Source organism: Rhea americana, unplaced genomic scaffold (assembly GCF_003343005.1).
Source record: "Rhea americana isolate MKP2758 unplaced genomic scaffold, rheAme1 scaffold_8, whole genome shotgun sequence".
NCBI classification, from domain to species: domain Eukaryota; kingdom Metazoa; phylum Chordata; class Aves; order Rheiformes; family Rheidae; genus Rhea; species Rhea americana.
In genome coordinates this window covers 7,036,808-7,058,857 of record NW_028186978.1, presented here as the reverse complement: position 1 = coordinate 7,058,857, position 22,050 = coordinate 7,036,808, and the positions used below count along the sequence as shown (strand labels likewise).

Genomic DNA, 22,050 nt, shown 5'->3' with positions numbered 1-22,050 from the left:
ACAACGCTCTATCTTTAAATCAAGCCTGCCTCTCTCTCTTGCATAGACACTGCTGTGTAAAGTCTACACAGCAAAACCCTGCTCAGGGCAGGAGCACAATTACTACCATTTAAAAACATTTTTCTTCTCAGTCCCTTATTTGCCTCAAATTTATTAAAATGAAAACCACAGAAAAAGACTCTCATTCTTTTCAGGTGATTGCTAGCTATTGAATGTACTAGGTTTTGACTAAAAAAAGTAGTTTCAAAGTCTTCAAATCTGTGTAAATTTTGCTCTCTGGGGTATCTATCTTCCTAAGTGTTTTGGTCTCCCTACAAGTACTTCTGGTGTCACTTATCTACAACAGAACAGGATTATCTGCTTTAAAGCTGAAGCAGAATTTTAGTCCCATGCACAAATCAGGAAGTTAAATCAGTAGGACATCATAACGTACTTTCATAAAAGAGCTAATTTAAATCTAAACAGTTAGAGACACAACTTTTGCTGATTCCTGATGAGATAAGAGCAATCTTGTGATGAGTAAATACATTCTTAATATTCTTCCCTCCAGTTTGTTCAAATTGAGGTGAAAGATCAAGAATGTATAATATTCATACTTGAATTTCCCAAACTTACAGTGGCTCATATTAAAGCAATCTGTATATGTTTTAAATTAAGCAAAAACAGAGAGAAATGTCGTTTTAATCATCTTTTCTACAGACTAAGTTAGCCATATGGTCAATAGGCCTATACTATTTTAGCGCGCTAATGCAAAATCTAATGCCCTGTATTGATTTTTCCTATGCATCTTCTGTTGCTATGCTACTGCACAGCTCATCCCCTGTAAGGTATTTATCCTCGTATCATCTATGTGAAGCCTCCATTTCATACAGGGAAGTTAAAATAGAGAACGAATCAGGAACTGCCTGGTATCACATTAGAATCCAATGAGAAAAATACCATTCCCATGATATGGGCTGGCAACCTCAACACTGGACCATCATCTGCAATTTCATAGCACAGTTTGTGAGCTAAGGAGTTTTTGGTTCTTGCATTATGCAAATAGTGCAATATAAAAACATAAAACCAAATACACATCTTTGTAAGAATACTATTAAAAAATCATGATTTATGTAACAAGTAACTAATTGATGTGTTAGCGCTTGATTCAGCTCTCAATCATTTAAAGACACATATTCCTGATGTTACAAACACATCACAAGTTACGCTTTGGGTTGAAGATGCTAAGGTGTTCTTTCCAATTAAATTCACATTTCTAAGGAAATAAAGAATAAGTAATAGTTGTTAATAAGTATATACTATTCCTATAGGTGCATGTTTGTATATTAAAAGTTATATAAAAGATATTCAAAGAACACAAATGTCTAAGTTGTGCATAGCTATCATGCAGATGACGTCTTAACATTTGTCTGTTTCTTGTATACTACCACAATGCTTCCTTGAAAAACTGATCATTCCCACTTACATTATTTGATACAACTAAAACACAATGAAATATCGGTCTATTGTTCACAGCTATATTGTCAAGCAAACATCATTATTTCTTCTTATTATTCTGTTTCACTTAAAGGCAATAGATTTCTGACATATGAGTCTACTGCAGCCAGTGTCTTTAAACAATTTTTCCCAATAATGTACGCGTAATTATTTTCTCGATTATCAAAACCTCTAATATATGCCTACATAGGGCAAGTGATAAACAAAATCCTTAAATTTGACACTGAAAATGTGCATATGACCTTTACTGTATCCAGAGTTATTAAATATATTACCTAATGCAGAGATCCAGAAGGGGTAAAGTTCTTTAGTGAGAAGTGCATCATCTATTTGAGAAAGAAAACTTTTCAGTACTTCAGTCACATCTTCAAGCTGATGTTTTCCAGCTCTTAGTTTAACACTTCTTGCATCTTTTTTGAAGCTTTCTAGCAGATCAGCCACATTGGAAGAATTGCCATTCTTGAGATAGATCTCTTTGCTACCTAAACCTAAATTGCAGGAATATATGAGAGGAAAAAGAAAAAAAAGAAACAAAAAACCAAAAGAATACAGTCAAGTGTTCTTTTAAAAATTTGAAACCTTACCATACAAAACGCATGCCTGGCTGACAAGCAGACTGTGATTGCTACGGATGTATCTCTGAGCTTTTACACATCCTCATCTCGTGAGAGAAAAAAACACTGACAAGTCTGCTTACACCCACCCAACCTCTTTGCAAATACAACCATCGTAATGTTAAGGAAGCTTGGGATTGCAATTTTACAAATACTTTACAGATAAATTCAAATCCCCAAATCTCTTCAGGACTTCCTGAAACCATAGTTTTAAAAAGCTCAGTATAGGAAAGAACTTTTAATCACTTGTATTGTCTCTACGCACACACGATGACTGCTTTTACAACCAATACTCCTATATTTTTCTTCCCCTACTGATCAACTCTTAAATACACTTTTAAAAGCCTCAAGATTAGTAGCACTAATTCCCTTTTTTATGTTATTTTATCAGGTTCAGCAAGCCACTGGACAAGAATAGTGGCTCAATGTTGAAGTTAGTATGTAATGACCAAAACCTCTAAAGCCCAAACGCAGCTTAAAAATCATAGTCTAAAACATAGTTAATGCTACTTTTAATTACTAAATGTGAAAGTAGCAAGAAACAAAACATTATTATTATTTTTTTAGTACTTGTGGAAGCTTGTCATAGATGTTTCTTTTTGTAGAGGAGTTTCCTGCCTTCCCCATTTTGCTTGAAAAAGAGGGAATCATACTTCCTAAAAAAATTGCTTACTAGTCAAAAGAAGAATTCTGCTAAAACCTATGCAAACTGCATCTTATGTTCTTCTGCCAGCTTCCTTGCGCTGCGATGCCCGCAAGGGCTCCCGTTTGATGCTGCCTTTGTGGTATTACCCTGAGGAACTGGGGGGACCCAATAGGGCCTCTCACTTGTAGGCTACAACTACTGACAGAATCTTTATTATGACAGCAAAAACAGGTATGAACCTAAGCAATGTATACAAATAATAATTCCTCATACAGATAGTAATTCCTTTCTGCCTAATGCCATCAACTTTCAAATGAACATTATTACACACGGTAAGACAAAAAATTATTTAAATGAAGATTTAAAAGACATTTGAAAACTGAATTTTAACTTAAAACACATCTAGTGATAGTTCTGAGTGAGGAACATAATTATCAGGCATATGAAACACAGTAATTCCTATTACTGTTATTACTCCCATTACTAATGATAACACTCCCCTCCCCCAGCAAATCATTTTTTCTTGGTTTTAGTCCAAAGCTATTTGCTTAAATATCCACTACTGAAATATAAATTAGGCTTTCTCATACTGTCAGAGGTCACAGAGAGCATTATCCTGAAAACAGATGTGTACAGCATTGATATGTATGTAGCATCTTCCAAGAGGACTGATTAATTCTCAGCAGTATAATGGAAACAGACATCATCTATATAAGTTCTAATGCAATGGAAAATTATGCTGGCAATAATTACTTACGCAAACTGTAAGCAATTCTACTTTCTTAGGCCATTATGCTGAAACAGAACCAGCCTTAAGACTCAACAGGGGCAGCAGAGTTTATCCCAGTTTCCCAGAATATATGCTGACCAGTCCAGGCCACAACCTCTCCTGGTCCACATAGCTTATTTTCTGGCCAGAGGTGTTCTGCTCTGAGGCACTGGACCCAAAGGCTGAGCTACATCAAGCAGAAAAGTCAGATTTAAAAATACAAAGGGGGGCCTATTGAGCTGCATCTCCCCAGACTGCTCTTTCTCAGATGCATTGCGCTGTACTTGGCTATCCAACCAACAAGCAGCAGGGCTAATGAGAGGCACAGTTTTAGTTTATGTATACATAAATGCATTCAATGAGATTTGATGGTGTGGCAGCTTAGGTATTATACAAATGATGTTAAGTTGAATAAAAATCTGCTATACTTACCATACTGTGTAACAAATGCTATACAGCTGTTCACTATAATAGGAACATCATTTTTGCTGAGCTGCTGATCTTGTAAAGCATTACCATCTGTACCTGCTGCTTTTTCAATTGCAGTATACCAGACCATGAAATCCAACTTCGTATGACCATGGATGTACAATGTTCTGCAAAGTTTAAAAAGATTTTGAAACCAGAGAAGAAGTGGAAATCTGCTGTTGTTCTACTACAGCAGCATAGCAGTTATCAGAAATCAGTTATCAGAATTCAATGGTTTGAGGAAATATTTGGAATACGACATCAAGGAACCTTCTACCCTAGAAAGCTGTGGTGTTTTATTGTTACAGCACCTTTATTCTTCAACGAATTCTCACCTACTATAATAGTCATTATTCTTGTGACAACATTGCAAATAACATAGTATTTGTGCTAGCAGTGTCACAATAAATGGAAGAAGATCCTCAAACAGTCAGGTCTTTCCTCAGGACCTGACAAACATTTTACTACTCTTCTACTCTTCTGGCCTTACTCCTGCTGTGCATTCATACAGTAAATAGCCACTAAGCAGGAAGTACGGATTTTTCAGACAACTTTCAAAGGAAAAGGCTTCTTGTTTTGCTCTTTTTTCCCCTCCCTGTGAAGAAGCTGAGACTCCTTGAACTTCTCTCCTTCCCTCTGTCACTTGCATGGAAATGATCCCCCTTAAGAAGCCATAGATCTAAGGAATATATATGAAAAAAAATATGAAAAAATATATATGAAAAAACAGTTGCGGCATCCCAGTAGAATAAACTTAACCCTTTAATTACCTACCTGATTATCTCAAAGCATGCTTTGCTTTTGTTCCAACTGTATTATTTAAACAAGCTACAATAACCTCCTCTGTTTACCCTTGACAGGCTAGCTTCTAGGAGACAGTTGCAAAACTGAATAGTTTAAGAGAATATGTTCACCCATGTGTGCACATATAAGTAACAGCTGTTTTAATACTAAATTACATAGCAATCTCTCTCATATACATTTTATATAGAACTGAACACTTTTATTTCAAAATGGGATTTTTTGGAATTGTGTATTGTATATATTTTTGTATATTGTAAATATGTTCTGCTTTTTCATATGTTTCCTTCTTTTTAGCAAAATACAAAGGACTTTTATAAAGGTAATTAAAAAATGAACTATTCATAATTGATTAAAACAAAATTTCATTTTGTTCAAATCACGTTTTTCTATATGTGAAACCTCTTTGTTCTTTTTCTTTTGCTGAGAGGTGGGAGCGGGGAGATGACGACTCAATCTCTCACACAAGATACCTAAATTCAGTCAGTGGTATCAGGTGCAGTTAAAAGAAAAGAATGAGAGAACATCACAGCTTACTGCCGTCTTCTACACCTCACCTTCTTGGTGTTCGTACGTTCCCTACGCAGGTCAGTCAACAAAGCAAACAGCTTTGGGCCAGTTTCCAGGACTGAATCAGCACAAGAAGAGAGCGGGTGATCGTCAGAGCTAACACAACGGAAAAGACGGGAACAGCACGGGAGAAGGGAAAAGCTAACTTTACCAAGAATATGGTGTTAAATTATTTCATGTCTCATCTAATGGCACTTTAGTGAAATTTTACACACGATGTTCTGTGTCCAGCTCATGTGAAGGCACAGTGCAAGCCAATGAGCAGTTCTGGAATTCACTAGGAATCTGGGGCTATTTCTAATCTACGTAGTATGTACACTACAGATGTCCGAATGTTCAGAATAGGGGCTTATTCAGCGTGTTTTCTGTACTTTTTCAGCCTATTCATCCAGTTTTCCTCCCATGGAAACACGCATCTATATATTACTATCTTCTTTTTCTACAGAACAGCGGGATTTACATTAGAGTACTATGCAAAAAGATAAATGGAAGCATCAACAGATTTTTTTTGTTAGCCAAAGAATTATGATATATACAGGAAGCAGGCTACCGTAGGTGAAATATATTAATACATCTAAACAAAAGAAAAAAGCAACTCTGCTGTTTATCAGTGAATAGATATTAGAGGAGGGGAGAGGAAGTACAGTAGTGTATTAAACTAACTTAAACATATTGCACCTATATATTTTCATAGAGATATGAGAGTCTAAATCAAGTGCCTGTCAATCAGCTGATACATATACCAATTACTTAAACTACGTGAAAGAGAATATCCCCTATGGATCTTCCCATCTTCCCTTCAGCGGAGTTACTACATCACATAAAGAAATATAGCAATGTAATTGATGAACTATCAGCATAAAGAAATTGTGCCAGTATGCAGAGAAGGTTTATTACCTATAATAAGAAAGAGCTAACTACAAGAGAAACAGGAACAGGAAAAAAAGTAACAGGAAAAGAAAAAAGAAAAGGCATTATCTGGATTACATTATGGTCTGAAAACATTCACCTATACCTAAGAGAGAGCCTAAATGATTACAGAAAAAAAATAATAAAAGAACATTTGAGTACTGACTTGTCTGCACAACTGCTTTTCCTTAAAGTAAAAGGCTAGAGATTTGGCAATAATATATATGGAAGATATCTTGCTGCATACATTTTTTTTCAGATACTTTTCCCTTCTAAAGTATAAAATCAGGTCTCTCTATTGACTTCTGTTGAGTAATAACAGTTATGCTTCTTCACCCATCTACTAGAAAACTTTTGTTTGGATGACAACAAATAATCAAGTATCATTAGTCATTTGCTTTGGGAATTTGCCAGATAGGTAGGAGAGATCAAGGGAACAAGAAAAACTGAATATGGCAGAAACCACAAGATATCTCTTCGTAACCGCAGAGGGAAATGTCAGATACAGAAGTCTGGAAAGCAGTTTGCCACATCTAGAGAGAAATCTAGAGAGAAATGAAGAAGCAGGCTTAACTTTGAAAGCAGAACATGTGAGGAGGTGAAAGAATTATGCTTTGATTATGTCATCAAAAAAAAAAAGCTTTGGGATAAGTCAGGATTTCCACCTGTATTGTAGGTAGTATTAGTAACTTCTAACAGAAATTGCATTGCAAATAAATTTTAATAGGTGCCGTGAAAGTGTGTTCTTGATTTAATTTACATTAATAAACACTCTCAAACACGAATATGAAACATCTTTGTGATTTGAAACAAAATTCTACAATTAGAAAAAATCTAGGATTATTGTGAAAATTAGGGAAGTTTACTGAGTTTCAAAATAAAAATAGTCTATCTACTAAAAAATTACATTAGTCTGGTTCAACATCTCATAATTACTCTGCAATGTTTGTACAGTATGAACCTTTATTTCTGAGTTGGCAGTCTCTTTTTGCTGAACATATCAAATACCATCTTTATTAATTTATTAATTCTCGGAGTAGAAGACAGAGTAGAGAAGAAAGAGAACAAAAAAAGAAATAAAAAGGAGGAGGGAGGGATATGGGATCCATATGTACAAAATTTCAGATTGAAATACAAAAAGAAAGAATTAGAACAAGAACAAAAACTATGAAAAACCTCATGTGTCTTTTGGTACTGTTCTCTCTTTTACTGTACACAAGCTGGAAAGCATACTGAACCTTCAGCCCCTAATCAATTCAAAAGCAGAGAGACATCGAACATTTAATAACCAAAGCAACTATGTATTGCCCATGCCTGAAAGCAGTGACTCTCCATTTGAGTAGTTATGGATCAGAAGAACCTTCAGTTTATGTACTCTATAAATTTATCATAAGCATAAATTTACTACTAATTATTTCTTAGAAGTCCAGAATTCATGGAGTTATTATATTTATTTTAGCAGTAAGCCTACAAGCGTTCATAGTTCTGAAATCGTTTACTTGTACAGAATCACTTTTAAATGAGAACTCTGTTTGTAACCAGTTATTCATTTGCTTGAATAACAAGTCATTCAAAGGTGCATGATGTGTATAATGTATGACCTCCCACCATTAACCAGCCCAGTGACTGGGACTCAAAAAACGGGCATAAGCTTTTGTTAGTAGTGGGATGCTAGACCAACAAACAGAAGAACAATATGAGCCTCAGTAGGAGACTACTCAAGGTTTATCCTAGGTTTGTCTAGGTATATTTATCCTGGGTTTAACTAACTAAAGAATTAATGTGGAAGCCATCAATTGATCAGTGATATAGACTTATCACTCTAATGCAGAGTTCCAACTCTGCATTAGACAGGCACTGATATAAGATTAAATACAAAAAAGGAAACCGGGCATATCATTCAGTTGATACTGACTTCTAGCCAAAAAATATATTATTCTTATTAATGAATTTACATAGAGTTATGGAAGGGGAGGGGAAATTGCTGGGTTTTTTACATATAAAAAATATGAATCTGAAGATAAAGATTTTATTCATTTTCCACTCATGCACATTAAATTTTTTACCACTGCAAGATGAAATATCATGCAACTCTGCTGAACACCTGGATACTTCTGAAATATCCTGAGTGAGAATCACTCTGCCAAAGCTGTCATACCTATAAGGCTTCTAATGGTTAAGATAACATGAACACTATGTATTTGAATTTATCATGGAAGACTTCAGTGGAGAAAAATTCAACATATTCACGGTCATAATACATCAGCCAGTGCTCCTGTAGAAATTATTTTCAAATAGCTCAGAATTTCCATTAAACTATTAAAGAATTTCAGGGAAAACCTGTCTTCACTTAACAGAAATATCATAATGAAGAAATAATAAAATCTGACTTGGAGCTATAAGTTTTGCTCTGCACTTATATCTATGAAATTAGATGTATGGTTTGCATTAATCTGTTGGACTGTACCTTGAATAGGATACCTCTGGTTCCCTAGTCGCTCTGTGCATGTTATTTAATGCTGAACCTTTCAACGTTATTCTTGAAAAAACTTCAAGGAAAAGGTGTTTGTTTCTGATCTACAACACCTTATTAAATTCTGATGTGCTACACATTTTTGAAGCTTAAATAGTATCTGAGGAAAACTTAACATTGACAAAAGTTGCAAGGAGTTTCTCCAACTGTGCATAGATGTCAAAGGTATCTATTTTTCCCCCCAAAAGAGATATAATCAATCTTTTTTTAACCTAGTATCAGCTGTTCAGAAGACTGAGTTAACAGAGGACCATTTCCTTTACAGATGTTTGCCCAATATTCTATCCATGAGATAAATTCTATCGTGAAATAATTGTCACTTCCAATAATTTTATTTTCCTCTTTAAATCGAACTCACATATAAGGCAGAAATACCCTATCAGAAGCCTAACTTCATTTATAAGAAGCCTAGCCTCATTTATAATTTATCACCCTCCCATATCACTACATTTGACAGAGCCATGATAGCAGAACATTCAAGCAGACATGGATTATACTTGCTTCTCAAGCGTATTTTTTCTAGCTAGTATGCTGCTAACTGAAATCAGACATTACAATAAGACTAACCAAGCGAATAATACATACCCTCTCAAGTCCTAATCTACAAAGATTTACATAGAGAATTCTAGGACATAACAGCAGTAGAAACTGAGAAGTAAGCGATAAATGCTCCACAGAAGTACTTTTTTTTTTCTTTACAGGCTAAAGGAAGTGAAGCCCTTTTGAAGAAACAATTATTGGCAGACTAATCTGACTGGGAATAATTTTCTCAGTGGGAAAACTGCATTCAATTAAGCAGTACTTGTTAGCATTTCCTGACACAGACATAAAACGTAATTAATACACAAAGCCTTTCTTCCTTTAAGAAGTCTGCAAATTCACTGTCTCTCTAGCAACCACAAGTGAAAAAGCCCCACAACTGATCAGCAAGAATTCCAAGACACCAATATACAGGCAGATCACAAAGCTTTATTCAAATAGAGACCTTACCTTCCTTTTTCAACGAGCAGCAGGACATCTACTTTTTCTCCATTTTGCATCACACTACTGATTGCTAAAAGCAAAGCACACACACATTCATATTATGTACACATACACATATATACACACACAAATATTTTTTCAGCGATCTTCAGTGACAGAAGTACCATGAAATTCTTAAAAACATTTAAAATCTCACACTGCCCGACCTTTTAATTCTGAATCAAGATCAGAAAGTGTTCACAAATTTAAATGACAGCTGAAGGCACAAGAGTATTCCTGAGTAAAAAGTACTTTCACATTGTTATTCACAGGAAATATTCAGGGGCAGTAGATAAACCATAGAAAGGTCAATGGCATTTAGGCAAGTTCCTGTAAATCAATCTGAAATGTAACAGTATCTACAAAGACAATCATCGATACAGTGCTGAATTATTTTATCTACACTACTTTGTATAAAAACTCAATTTATTTTTACTTTCCTATACTGCATACTCTGCTGCTCAATATAACACATCTAAGGCAGATACACTTAAAAAGGGCTCAAAGTATAACTACAGCCATTGATATAAAAATGGAAGACCATGGAAGACCATTCGTCTAAATATTCTTAACTTTTCCACATCATGAAATTGAGCAAAGAATACTTTTAGCACCAGCAAAAAAATGTCTATTAGTCTCTGAAATAGTCTTCAAAGAGAATTATAATTTTTCCACTACTTTTGAGTATTTTAAAACTAAGTCTGTCGATCATCTCAAGAGTAGATTCTGCAGTGAACACTTCTGTACTGTCAAGAAGACAAGACAATAGTCCCCAAAGGTCATGTATTACTATACAATTCGGTACTCTTGTAAGAAAGATATTGCTGCAACTGGAACAAAAATTGCCCTCATTCATTATGAAGCAGTGAAAATATCTCTAGTGTATGCCATCAAGTTAGGGAAAAAAAAAAACAAGAGAGAACTTTACCATATTTAGAAGAGAGTTGGGATAGCACCTAGTTCATGCAAAGGAATATTTACTGAGCTCCCTAATGTTCAAGCTTTTAAAACGCAATAGGAATTGTGACAACAGTAAATTAATTCTGAAGAGTATTTCCAGAATTCTAGATGTTAACTGAAATTCTTACTTAGTTCTTGCAGCCTCCTTAAATATATCGAGTCTTCTTGGGCATTCTCCATTTCAAGACAAAAATGTAGGCTTGACTTGTCCAGAGCAAACCAACCCTTTCGCCACTGGTCCAGGTTATGGCAGTCCTTATAGTACAGCTGTCCAATTAGATCACAGTCCCTTTCCAAAAAACATCCAGCCACAGGGGGAACAAAATGCTACCAAACAGAAATAGATGAGTCAGAAAAACACTGCCCCTTCTTTCCCTAAAAAAATCAAGATATCGCAAATCTATAAGATACAAAGATGAAACCTGCATTATCAGATGATTTCTGGATTTATGATTCATAACAGGACATAAACACTAAGTTTAAATCATAAAATCAAGTACAGTACCTTTTTCTCCACTCACACTATACAAGCCAAATGTTTTCCTTTTAAGTTACAAGCAATTTTATTAGCAACATGACTATTAGCATCTGGTACTGTATTAGGCACAGTATTGCTTTAAGAATTCTGTTTCTTGAAAAAGAAATACAAATTGCAACCATAAACAACTTAGCTGAAATAAATTCATAGTGTACACTATTATCCACTGAAATGAGCAGCTACAGCACCTTTAAGATATTCGTAAGGCCAGTATTAAAATGTTATTTCAATTCCTTTTCCATTTCATTGTATTACCTTGTTTAAAACATTAAATCACAGAATTTATTTCTTCCTGCTGTATAAAAACCTTTACACATAAGATAGATCAGTATTCATCAAGAATTGCTTCCCAGAAGATTTTAAGCCAACAATGCCACTTTATTCTTTGTGCAAATGTTCCTGGCCTAACTTGAAAAGATAATCATCAATATTACCTTAGCTATTGCCCAAGTCCATTTTCTTTGCGAATATGCAGTTTCAGCTCCAAATAGAAAAACACGTTCTGACATTAAGTAGATTTCAAAGGGAAAGATGTCCCTAAAGCAAGCAAGAGGAAAAAGACAGCTGTATTTAGTCTTTAAAATGGCAGCCAAGCAAGAATTCAATTTTTCTCTCTATAGTTCCACTATTTCATTCCTATGGAATACATCTGCATATCTCCTTTGATGTTACAAACTGGCTAATAACATAGGGTATTTTATATAACACAACACCATCAAAGTACCTTTCAGGTCACTAATACATGTCTAAAGGATACTGCATTCAATTCTGAAATTAATAAAAATATTTAAATATAGTCTTTAGAATTCACAGGGAATTATTTGCATCTGCAATTTCATGTGATTTCAGCAAGAATATTGCCGTGATACATTTAAAACATTTTGTTTAGGTTCAGTAAAAGCAAATAAATTAACTGACTAGAAAGCTGCAGATAAGTTATCATAGAATCACAGAAATGTTGGTTGCAGGAGATTTCTGGAGGTCATTTGGTCTAAACTCATGCTCAGAGAAGGACTATCACCAACCCTGAATCAGCTCATCAATGGTTTTGCCTGGCCAAGTCTTGGAAGCCTTCAAGCACGTAGATTTTACTGTTTCTCTTGGGAACCTGTTCCAGTTCTCTGCTACCCTTCTAGCAGAAAGGCTTCTTCTGCCTTCCAAACCGAACCTCCCAAGCGGCAATCTGTGGCCACTGCCCTCCTTATATTGCCTGCCAATACTCAGAAGAGTTTGGCTCTGTCACATTTTTAAGTTGCTGTAGTAGCTCAAGAAGTTCTTAAAAGATGTTTCGATATTTAATATACCGTTGTTTTAAAAAATGGACCAATTTATTTCCAACTGTAATTCTCAAGTAATGAGTACTATAAAGTCTATACCAAAATAGTATAGCATATTAAAAAAATAACTGTGAAAGACAAACCATTTGAAATCTGAGCGAAATTGAGAACATGAATACCTTGTTGGGCCTAGAGTCAATCTTTACTACATAAATTATGATTTAGCATTTTGGTTTTATTCACCTGTGACCTCTCTCTAAAATCTAAGTCAGCTGGACTATGCTTTTTCCTTTCAATACTGGAGATTGAGTTTTGTCTAGTCAGTCTGGAAAACTGAACCTGAATCACTTCTCTCTTTTGAATAACCATTTTGAAAATTATATTTAAATACATAATTCTGACTAATAGAACAAGCATTTTAAGGACAGATTGTTTCACTGTACAAAATGTGGAATTTAGCAAAACTTATCATAAAACTACCCGAATACATATCTCAGGTACAGCATATCAGGGTGTTTGTCATTCCCCCAAAGTGAGGTATTTAGTTGATGAAATAATTTTAATACCTATGTATTATTCAATCATTTGGAAATGTAGAAAGCAATATGCTGGATTTCATGACAGAAGGGAAAAATGGTATTTTTCTTTTTTCTAGACACCATTAAGGGATGCCACCTCAAAACAATGAAGACTATCTCCTCTGTATTTTATAGTATGGTGATGGATCACCATTTGTCAGGATTTCTCCCCTCCCACTCCCCTTATTTCTGTTATAGTTAAGGTCCTTTCTTCAGAGCATCCTTTTCTGAGGCATACTGCATAGTCCCCATCCTTTCACAGGCACCCTTTGCAGCTTCAAGTGTTCCAGTACTATATATACACAATACAAGGATCTGTTTGTTATTTTTCACACATGCAAAAAGATTAAAAAGGAACGTTATAGTGTCTGTTAGGAATCCATAACCCGCAGCGCACACGCACGCACGAGCGTGCAGAAACCCCCCCTGCAGTAAAGTTAAGGGGAACAATGACATCTGATTTCAGTGTTGCTGCAGTTTTACTTTAGCACACATCTTTTTTTTCCTTCTATATGTTGATACTTTGGACAAAACTAAAAACAATTTCCACCGAGCTTTTTGCAGTCAAAACAAAACACCTTTGTCTACCTCTGTCAGTCAATTACAGCCATTCATAAGCCAGGAATTTTCTTCCTCTCCATGCCCCATTTTTTCAGGTAAAGTTTCAGAATTCATAAGAAGTGGTCATCTCTCCCACAGAAACTTCATATGTATCCGTTCCCACTGGTGTGTTATTTGAACAACACAGAAAAATTAATTTATGTTTCAAAAATGCTTAGAAGTTGAGGAGTGTTCTTGGAAATACTGTTGTTTTCCTCATGACTCTGAGACAGTCATAAGCGTGTATACACTTTTACTCTATATTAATGTTTTATACAAAACCAAAATGATTTCCTTTAAACCTTCACTTTGCGGTGCCATTTATATCTTATTACAGTATCTGTAATCCTTGTATTTTACACTCAAGACAATAGTTGATTCCTGTCGGCTTACAATATTATAGGCAGATGACAGCACGTGTGAGAGATGCAAAAGAAAAATCAAGATCACAAAAAAGTCACGTGGAGACCACCTCGTAAGGAGTCTTCACGAGGCCGAATGCTTGTCTCACATTCCTGCTCTCTCTGTGTGGAAGGAGCCTGGTACCTATCCTGGTGGCTGAGTTGGGGAAGTCGAGGAGTGGAAGCAGACAGGAAAAGTCATCATCTTCAAACTAACTGACTGTTCAGCAGTTACGATATCGTGCTCAGCTGCAGAACAAAGAACTTGCAGAAGGCTCAACTATTGGCCTTCAGAGGCCAAAAGACCCATGACTAAAACCACAAGGATTGTAAAAAACTCTAAACTGTTGTATTTATTATCAGGAAGAAACAAAGCAAGAGTTTTAGCTTAAGGCAGAGGTCAATTCCAGAAAGAAAAGTGACTATTAATTGTTCAATTTATCATCGTGTAACCCTTTAAGTGTTGAGAATATGCACCACAAATTTAATAAGAAACAGACATATCTAATTTGTGCTGCCCTTTTAAATTACCCTAACGTTTTCACTATATCACTTTTAAAATAATCCCCAGACACCACTTAGCACTTATTTCTTGAATTCATCATAAATCAACCCTTTCTTTTTTTTTTTCTAAAATGCATGTCCAAAATTCAGGGACAAATGAACAACCATGAAAATCCAGAACAGAACTGTTAACAATATCCATATTTATTTATTAAATTATTAACTCTGGAACCTACCCTCTATTTAAAAAGAAGTCTGACTTGTGCACTACAAGACAGATAACTTCACTGATGTCGATCATTCCATTCGGAGTGGTAGCTTTATCATTCTCATAGTAGCTTAGAAATCCACTTTCCAAAGTGCACCATCTTCTGTTGCAATCTGTGATAAAAGAAATAATGGAAAAATCAGTTGCTATAAAAAAAAAAAAGAAAGAAAAAAAAAAAAAAAGGAACTACCTCTTCCTACAAAGCTTGCCTCATAGGATGCACAGTAATAAATTTATGATGAAATCTCAGTCCCATTGACTTCAGTAGACCAGAAATTCAATATCTGTGTTGATACTACTTAACCTACAGAAACTCTAGCACATGGTAATTCCATAAAACAGTATTTCATATACAATACACTCATTCTTATTTTATGAGTATATTAAATTGCTTTGTAAGCTTTGCCTTCTGTTTTTACTTTACTGTTTTTCCTTTGCCTAGAGCTTGATGAGGAAAGAGATAATACATAGTATCATGCTATCTATTTAGCACAGAGAGTTAAGAAAGCAAAAAGAAAACACACTGCTGAAAACTCCAAGAACAATATATCCTGAAGATAGTGAACTTCAAAACAAATGGGTGAATTATTGTATGTAATAGCAAAAAAGGGCTACTCTTTCTTTCATGTTAGCTGGAAACAGAGGCCGAGTCGAAGTCAATCTGTTTTCCAGTGTTAGGTGGTGCCCACTCTTTGTCACAAGACCAAGGAAAACAATTTTAAAAATTTTAAAAATTTTATTTATTTATTTTAAATCGTAGAGCAACTCAAAGTATTATTTGGCATATTTAATTTTTTACCCTCTTTTAGGAACCTAAATATAACATGTAAAATAACGTATTTCTCCTCTCCGGAATTAAAACAGCCAGCTCACTTTCCTTGGGTAAAGCAACCATCTTCTTTGAATCGTCTTAGACAGAGGGAACTGAAACTGTTATCTCACCCATACTGCTGCTCTAGCCATCACATTTTCTAATGACAGCAAGAAGGGGGAAAAAAAATGATATCACCAATATCTGATGATCTGCAATGTGCACATACCGTATTAGCTCATGTTAATGAGATTTTACGAAAGTACGTAGTTACTCACATAGAAAAAATATCAACACGGGAGGGAAAAACAGATTATAAATTCTATGTTTTAAAGAGTAAAAGACCTTTTCTTATAATATCTTTCTAGACATTGCTGAGATATATTAGAGTTCTCAGGCAATAGCTGTTTCCAATTAAAAATTACAACTTTTCCCCCTCTTTCTTGGCAGCTAGTAACATCTATGCAAATATCATTAATGTGAGAAATATTCTTAAATGTTTTTATTTATCAATAATTAACTTAATCATTTTTCAGTAGTTCAATTTTCTTCTTTCTCTCTCTGTCAACCCCTGAATAAAGAGATCAAGACAATCATGATTTTCTTTATATGAAAGAGGTCTATAGGATCAAGAAAGCACGTGTCATGTCAAAGATATATGTATCTTTAAACAAGTAACATAAGAAGTTTAACAAAACCATACCATGCATATTAATTCAAATACATAAAGTAAAAGTGAACTACCTTCTTTTAATTTCTTCTCTGCAAGAAGCTTAGCAGTAGTAGAAGAAACTTTGTATAAAAATTCACAAAGGAAGGTGGCATGTGAAGAACCTTGAGAGAAGCCACTTTCGAAACAAGTATCAGAGTTTGGGAAATCTATTAAAAAAAAAAAAAAGAAGAAAAAGGAGTAAGTAACACAGAACTTCCTCTAATACTAGTTATAACCATTTTCCTCATGTCTTTCTTACTGCATAGCTACAGTTGCTCTGTAACATTGGTAAAAATAAATAAATAAATGAAGAGTTGCTGTAGTAAGCTTTCATCTTCATCTCTTATTTGGCATACTTGTATACAAGGGAATTATTTCCTGATGGTTTATCTTGACGTTTACCACAAACTCTGGCAGCAGCCAGATGATGATAAGGAGAATCACTGTCAACCTGCAGTGACTTCCCTGTCCTCAAGGGGAAGAGGCAAGCCCCAGCCCGGGCACACCGCTGGCTGTCCTGGCTACAGAGCCGAGAGAAGCAAACCTCTCTGCAGCCTCAGGACCACCGCACAGCATAAGCAGCAAAAAACATCGCTGCTTGTTTACACACGATTCAACTCAACGTACTAGGATCCGACGTCTGCACTTGTTTCAAAGCAGGGTTCACGCAGAACTGTAGGCACCGCTTTTGTTCTAGAAAGCCCTAAGCCATTCAGGAGTTTGCCACTGAAAAGCTTTTGTAGTGCCATTTTGCAGAGCTGCATGAGACAATGTAAACAAGGTCCAGAAGTAGGTCTGCACTGCTGGCTGCAGTACAGCATAGCTGATTTCTTCCAGTATAATCAGCGTGTGAACTTTCATTCCCAGACTACTTCAGCCACTCAACAGCTCTTTTAAAAAGTACATTGAAGCACATTTGTAATTTCTTAAAAATAGCTTTCTGACTTCAAGAGCATCATAACAGTCACCCATTGAGACCAAACCTGTTCGCTTCCGCAGCCAAATCCACAGTTTATCATGTGCTCTGAGCTATAACAGAAGTTATGATCAGAAAAAGGGTGGTTGGAGGGATAGATCCTATTACAGATTAAAAAGGTGAGTTATATTTTGGGAGGAGAGTTTGCGAAAACAGGTAAGTCTGAGTGCAGTAGATGCACATACCAACTTAATCACATTTAACAAACACCAATACCCACAGGAGTGCTTTGGATAGATGTTAATTATAAATATCCATTTCTTTTCGGGTAACAGCCTGGTAATATGGGCAGAACATATGATATTTCTCTCTGTGCTGCAAAACAAGAGTATGAGGCCTCTGAGTTACCATCAAGTATTTAACTATTTTTTTAAAATCCTAAATTTGATGTCTGAGTAAAAAACAAGTCAATCACACATAACTGCATTTGCTATCTGCTAAAATCCAGTTAATGCTGACCTCCCTATATTATCATTGTTCAACTCAATTTCAATTATATTCTTCTGAGTTCCTTACTCCCTTTTGCTCATATAATATCAGAAAATCAAAACAAAGAGAATATTTCCTACCTGACAGCTTATTATGGTAGAGGAATTCCATTTGTAATCTTTGTCCAGCTTTCTTGGCTAGTAAGTATGGAGTACTGTAAACAGGATCTCCAGTGGCACACATAACATCAGCCCCACTGAACAGCAACATCAGAGTTTCCAGCACATCTTGTTTAACTACTGCAGCACACAAGGCCTGATCATGCAGAGGGAAAAGTAGTTGTCTGTTTACATCAGAAAGTTACTGGTAACAAGTACTTGCAATTTAGATTGCAAGAGATCTTTTCGCCTCTGATACAGTCAATCCCCCTGCATCCTCGAAGACCATTATCACTGAAAAGTAGCAGGAGTCATGAAGTATGGTACGAATCTACCAAAAACCGAAAACCCACCTAACCAAAAGACACTCAACCATCCAAAACCCAAATCCTGCAAGATGTTGCTGTCACCAGTTTTAATAAAGCAGGCTAGCATGAATTATCATAACTGGAGGAACACCTTTCTGTTTATGTCAAAAATTCTCTCTCACCTCTCATCACACATCTACTAAACTACTAAAAACACATAGTATTATTAATAATATAGAATTTTAGTTCAACTAAAGAGACAAGATCAGATCCTTAAACTCATTATTAGAAACCATAGTGAAATTCATAGTAGTTTTACAAATTCATGGTCTCACTCAATAAAGGTGACCACTGTTCAGTGCGTCTGCATACTTGGTCACCTTATCTGAGGTTTAAAGATATCAGTACTTATTGAAAAATCCAACCTCTCTCATGTTTCTATATACAAAGGCAGACATCACAAATCCTTTTTTCGAAGATACTGGTTCACAAAACTTAAAATCCAGAGTAGCTATATAACTTCAGCAATCTACTCCATGACAGTTTCTATGATTTAATGTGTATTTATAGTATTTATTAAAGAACAGGCTTTTCCGGAATGATTAAGGCCACAATTGCTCAACACATGTATTTCTCTTCAAAATTCAGCTGCTCTAATAAACATACAAGCATCCAGAAGGCAAGATGAGAAGGCAGATAGTTCAATAAAGGTCCAATAATTACTTGGGAATGGCCACTTTATTAAATTGTAATTTCATGTCTCTATATAGAATTTCATCATTACCTATGATATTACCCAGCAGTTAAATGCTTAATTGACAGACCCCCTTACTTCATCAAAAAAACAAACAGAAACTTCAGAAAAATCAAGTCTGTAAAATACAGCAAATTATTCAATTTTCTGTGGTCAGCAGTTCTGATATTAAAAAACAAAAAAAAAACAAAAAAAACAAAAAAAAACACCTGTTGCATAGCTATCACCAATAAATAAAAAAATACAATTTTTTTACATTGCAAAGACGTAAAGGGTTCTCCATTAAACCTAAGAACATCTCCTCATTCTAATGAAATACAGCAAACCTGAATTCAAGGGAAACAGAGATGTGGTTCCATGCTTTGGCTAGAAGTGTTTTAAAGATAGCAATGTTTTTACATGCCTTTGTTTTGGCTTCTTATATATATGTAACTATGACATATGACCTATGAAATATATGAAAACACTTCCATTTTTAATACAAAAATTATTGAAAGAATGAAATCTCTAGTACAGGTCACAGTCAGTTTTTAACACTACCATCTCTCTACACTCTCTGTATATACTTTGAGAGAATTTGACCCATATGTCATTGAATGCATTGAACATACGTGTCTTAACTCTTTAATATTCACAAATTCTAAACAATCATGTTTCTGAAATCAACAGATGGTGTAGATCAGTCAACTGGACATCAAAACTACGTAAAATTTAAAACTACAATTACAGTTTTCCACTTTATAACTATACGCAATCTATTTGCATAAAAACAAACATTGAGAACTTGCATTTTTCATCATTTCATTAATTCCAGTTTGCTTCATTTCTTATTAACTATAAGCTACTATGCAAGTGTGCACAAGCTACTTTCACCCTTGATAACAATGAATCGTTTCCTGTGCAACATCTCTAGGTGACCTTGCTTGAGCAGACGGGTTCGACCAGATGATCTCTAGAGGTCCCTTCTAATCTCAATCACTCTGTGGTTCTGTGTGATTCTGTGAATCATCTAACGTACTGGAATGTTAGACGGCAGGCATGGAATATGTCAGAAATAAATTAAGGAGGAATCTAAATAACTGAAGTGGAAATTTTCATCTTTAAAGTGTGAATCTGAAAACAAACATCTACATTTACTGATGGCACTGGGAAACATACTATAAGCAGCATAAAGGTACATGCATATCTTCTACATGCATATCTTCTACAAATAAACCAAAAAAACCCCCCAGGATATAACATTAAAAATGCTTTAAAATACTATAGATATTTCATCCACAGAAAAAAATCTGAAAAAACTTAAACCTGTAAGATCTTTTTTAGAAGAGTGAATTGTTTGTTTGTTTGTTTGGGTTTTTTGTTTGTTTTTTTGTTTTGTTTTGGTTTTTGTTTTTTTTTTTTGGTGGATCTCACTGGCAGGATCTGGCTGCTTGCTCCCTACAAGAAAACTCAAGGTGAAGTCATTTTAAAACTCATAGACAGTGTGTCTTGTACACAAGTCTTTCAAAGTAGCTAAAAGAACAATAGAGACTCATTGTTACTGGCCTATTTTCAAACTACCACAAGATTACTCTGCAGTTAAACCACTCTTATCCCAAACAATGGCTACCTAATACAGAATTAAAACGTGGAGCCTTTTATACTCAAAATATCTGAGAGCTTTAATATTGGCTATAGTGCTTGAGACTGGATTGACGTTGAATAGCTGTCACTAAAAAAATCACAGCTTCATGAAATGATGTACACAAAGGCTCCATAACAAGCCTTATTCAGTTCTGTGACAGATACAGTTCAAGATTCTGAATTTGTCTTTCACTAATTTCACAAGTTGACCAAAATGCACAAAGATCAATACAACAGGCATGGTAAGGACTTATCTGTTCTAGTATTACCTTATTCAACTGTTCTTTGGTTTTGTAGACAAAAGGTGCTTTCCTGAATTTTCCCTCCTTGTATTTTTGTGTAATGAATGCTATCCTTTTTTCTGCAGGGGCATCCACGTGCAGCTCTTCATCTGGAGGAAGATTTCCTGCCCAAAAACTGTTTGCCCTCTTATTTCCAATGATGATAAAGAGCTGGGTGATGCATAACGGAAAGCAAACAAACAAACAGTATGAAAGATACTAAGCTAGTGTCTAAATAGTTTTCATCTGCTAAAGTAAGAAAAAAAAATTATTAAAGAAGAGAAGAATGCAGGAGAGAGACTGCAGGAGAGGCAGTGGAAGCCTCTTGAAGTCATAGCTTCAGGTGACCTATAAATGAATAATGAAAGTGTATAAAAATACATAAAATATAAAAATACATAAATAATAATAATAATAAAATACTCGTGATTTCCCAGCAAAAGCTTTACAAGGCTAACCAAGACTTATACTGCAATACCTCAACCCTGTCTATCAGCATCACTTCTAAATACACGACAGCAACTAACCTTCTAGTGAGGAGACGCTCTCCCTTCTTCTCCCCTCTCCCAATCCCGCCTATTGTGATGGCTCTAAAGCATCTCATTTTCCATTTCCTTCCAAAACTACATGCTCCAGGAAATAAAAGAAAATGCTACAGATGTTTCTCAAAGCAAAAGAGTATTTTGAAAAACTTAGGGATTCAGTACTCCCAGAAAGGTCAAGTTTATTAGAATTTAGCATCTATACGGTTAGTTTTATTGCAACTAAAACAAACAGATAATTCCTATACATGCTGTAATTTTCAAGTCATAACAAAGAGTTAAAATATCACAATATACCTCAATAAGTTCATTGCTCCAGATGCTGGTATCCATCTTTAGGCTCCGGACCTTTGAATCTCTAGGTCCGAGAGATCTGTGCTGTCCTGGAAATCAAAGAATACTTCTACTTAATTAAAGAACTTAAACTGAGTCTCTCTTCTGAGGTAACAAAACTACAATTTTCACGAATACAGATTTATTCTATCATTTTTCTAAAAAAA

At 35.1% G+C, this 22,050-nt stretch overlaps 1 protein-coding gene across 1 annotated transcript in view; it reads right to left on the bottom strand.

Moving 5' to 3' along the window:
- Positions 1 to 22,050, bottom strand: part of ARAP2 (ArfGAP with RhoGAP domain, ankyrin repeat and PH domain 2) — a 115,318-nt gene that overhangs the window by 40,386 nt on the left and 52,882 nt on the right. The window contains exons 11-20 of the mRNA XM_085322743.1: positions 21,848 to 21,933; positions 20,997 to 21,179; positions 18,025 to 18,199; positions 16,512 to 16,646; positions 14,925 to 15,069; positions 11,763 to 11,865; positions 10,919 to 11,117; positions 9,798 to 9,861; positions 3,959 to 4,122; positions 1,773 to 1,985 (exon numbers count right to left, since the gene is read on the bottom strand). Coding sequence (XP_085178869.1) covers positions 1,773 to 1,985; positions 3,959 to 4,122; positions 9,798 to 9,861; positions 10,919 to 11,117; positions 11,763 to 11,865; positions 14,925 to 15,069; positions 16,512 to 16,646; positions 18,025 to 18,199; positions 20,997 to 21,179; positions 21,848 to 21,933 — 1,467 coding nt within the window. The remainder of the gene's footprint in view (positions 1 to 1,772; positions 1,986 to 3,958; positions 4,123 to 9,797; positions 9,862 to 10,918; positions 11,118 to 11,762; positions 11,866 to 14,924; positions 15,070 to 16,511; positions 16,647 to 18,024; positions 18,200 to 20,996; positions 21,180 to 21,847; positions 21,934 to 22,050) is intronic.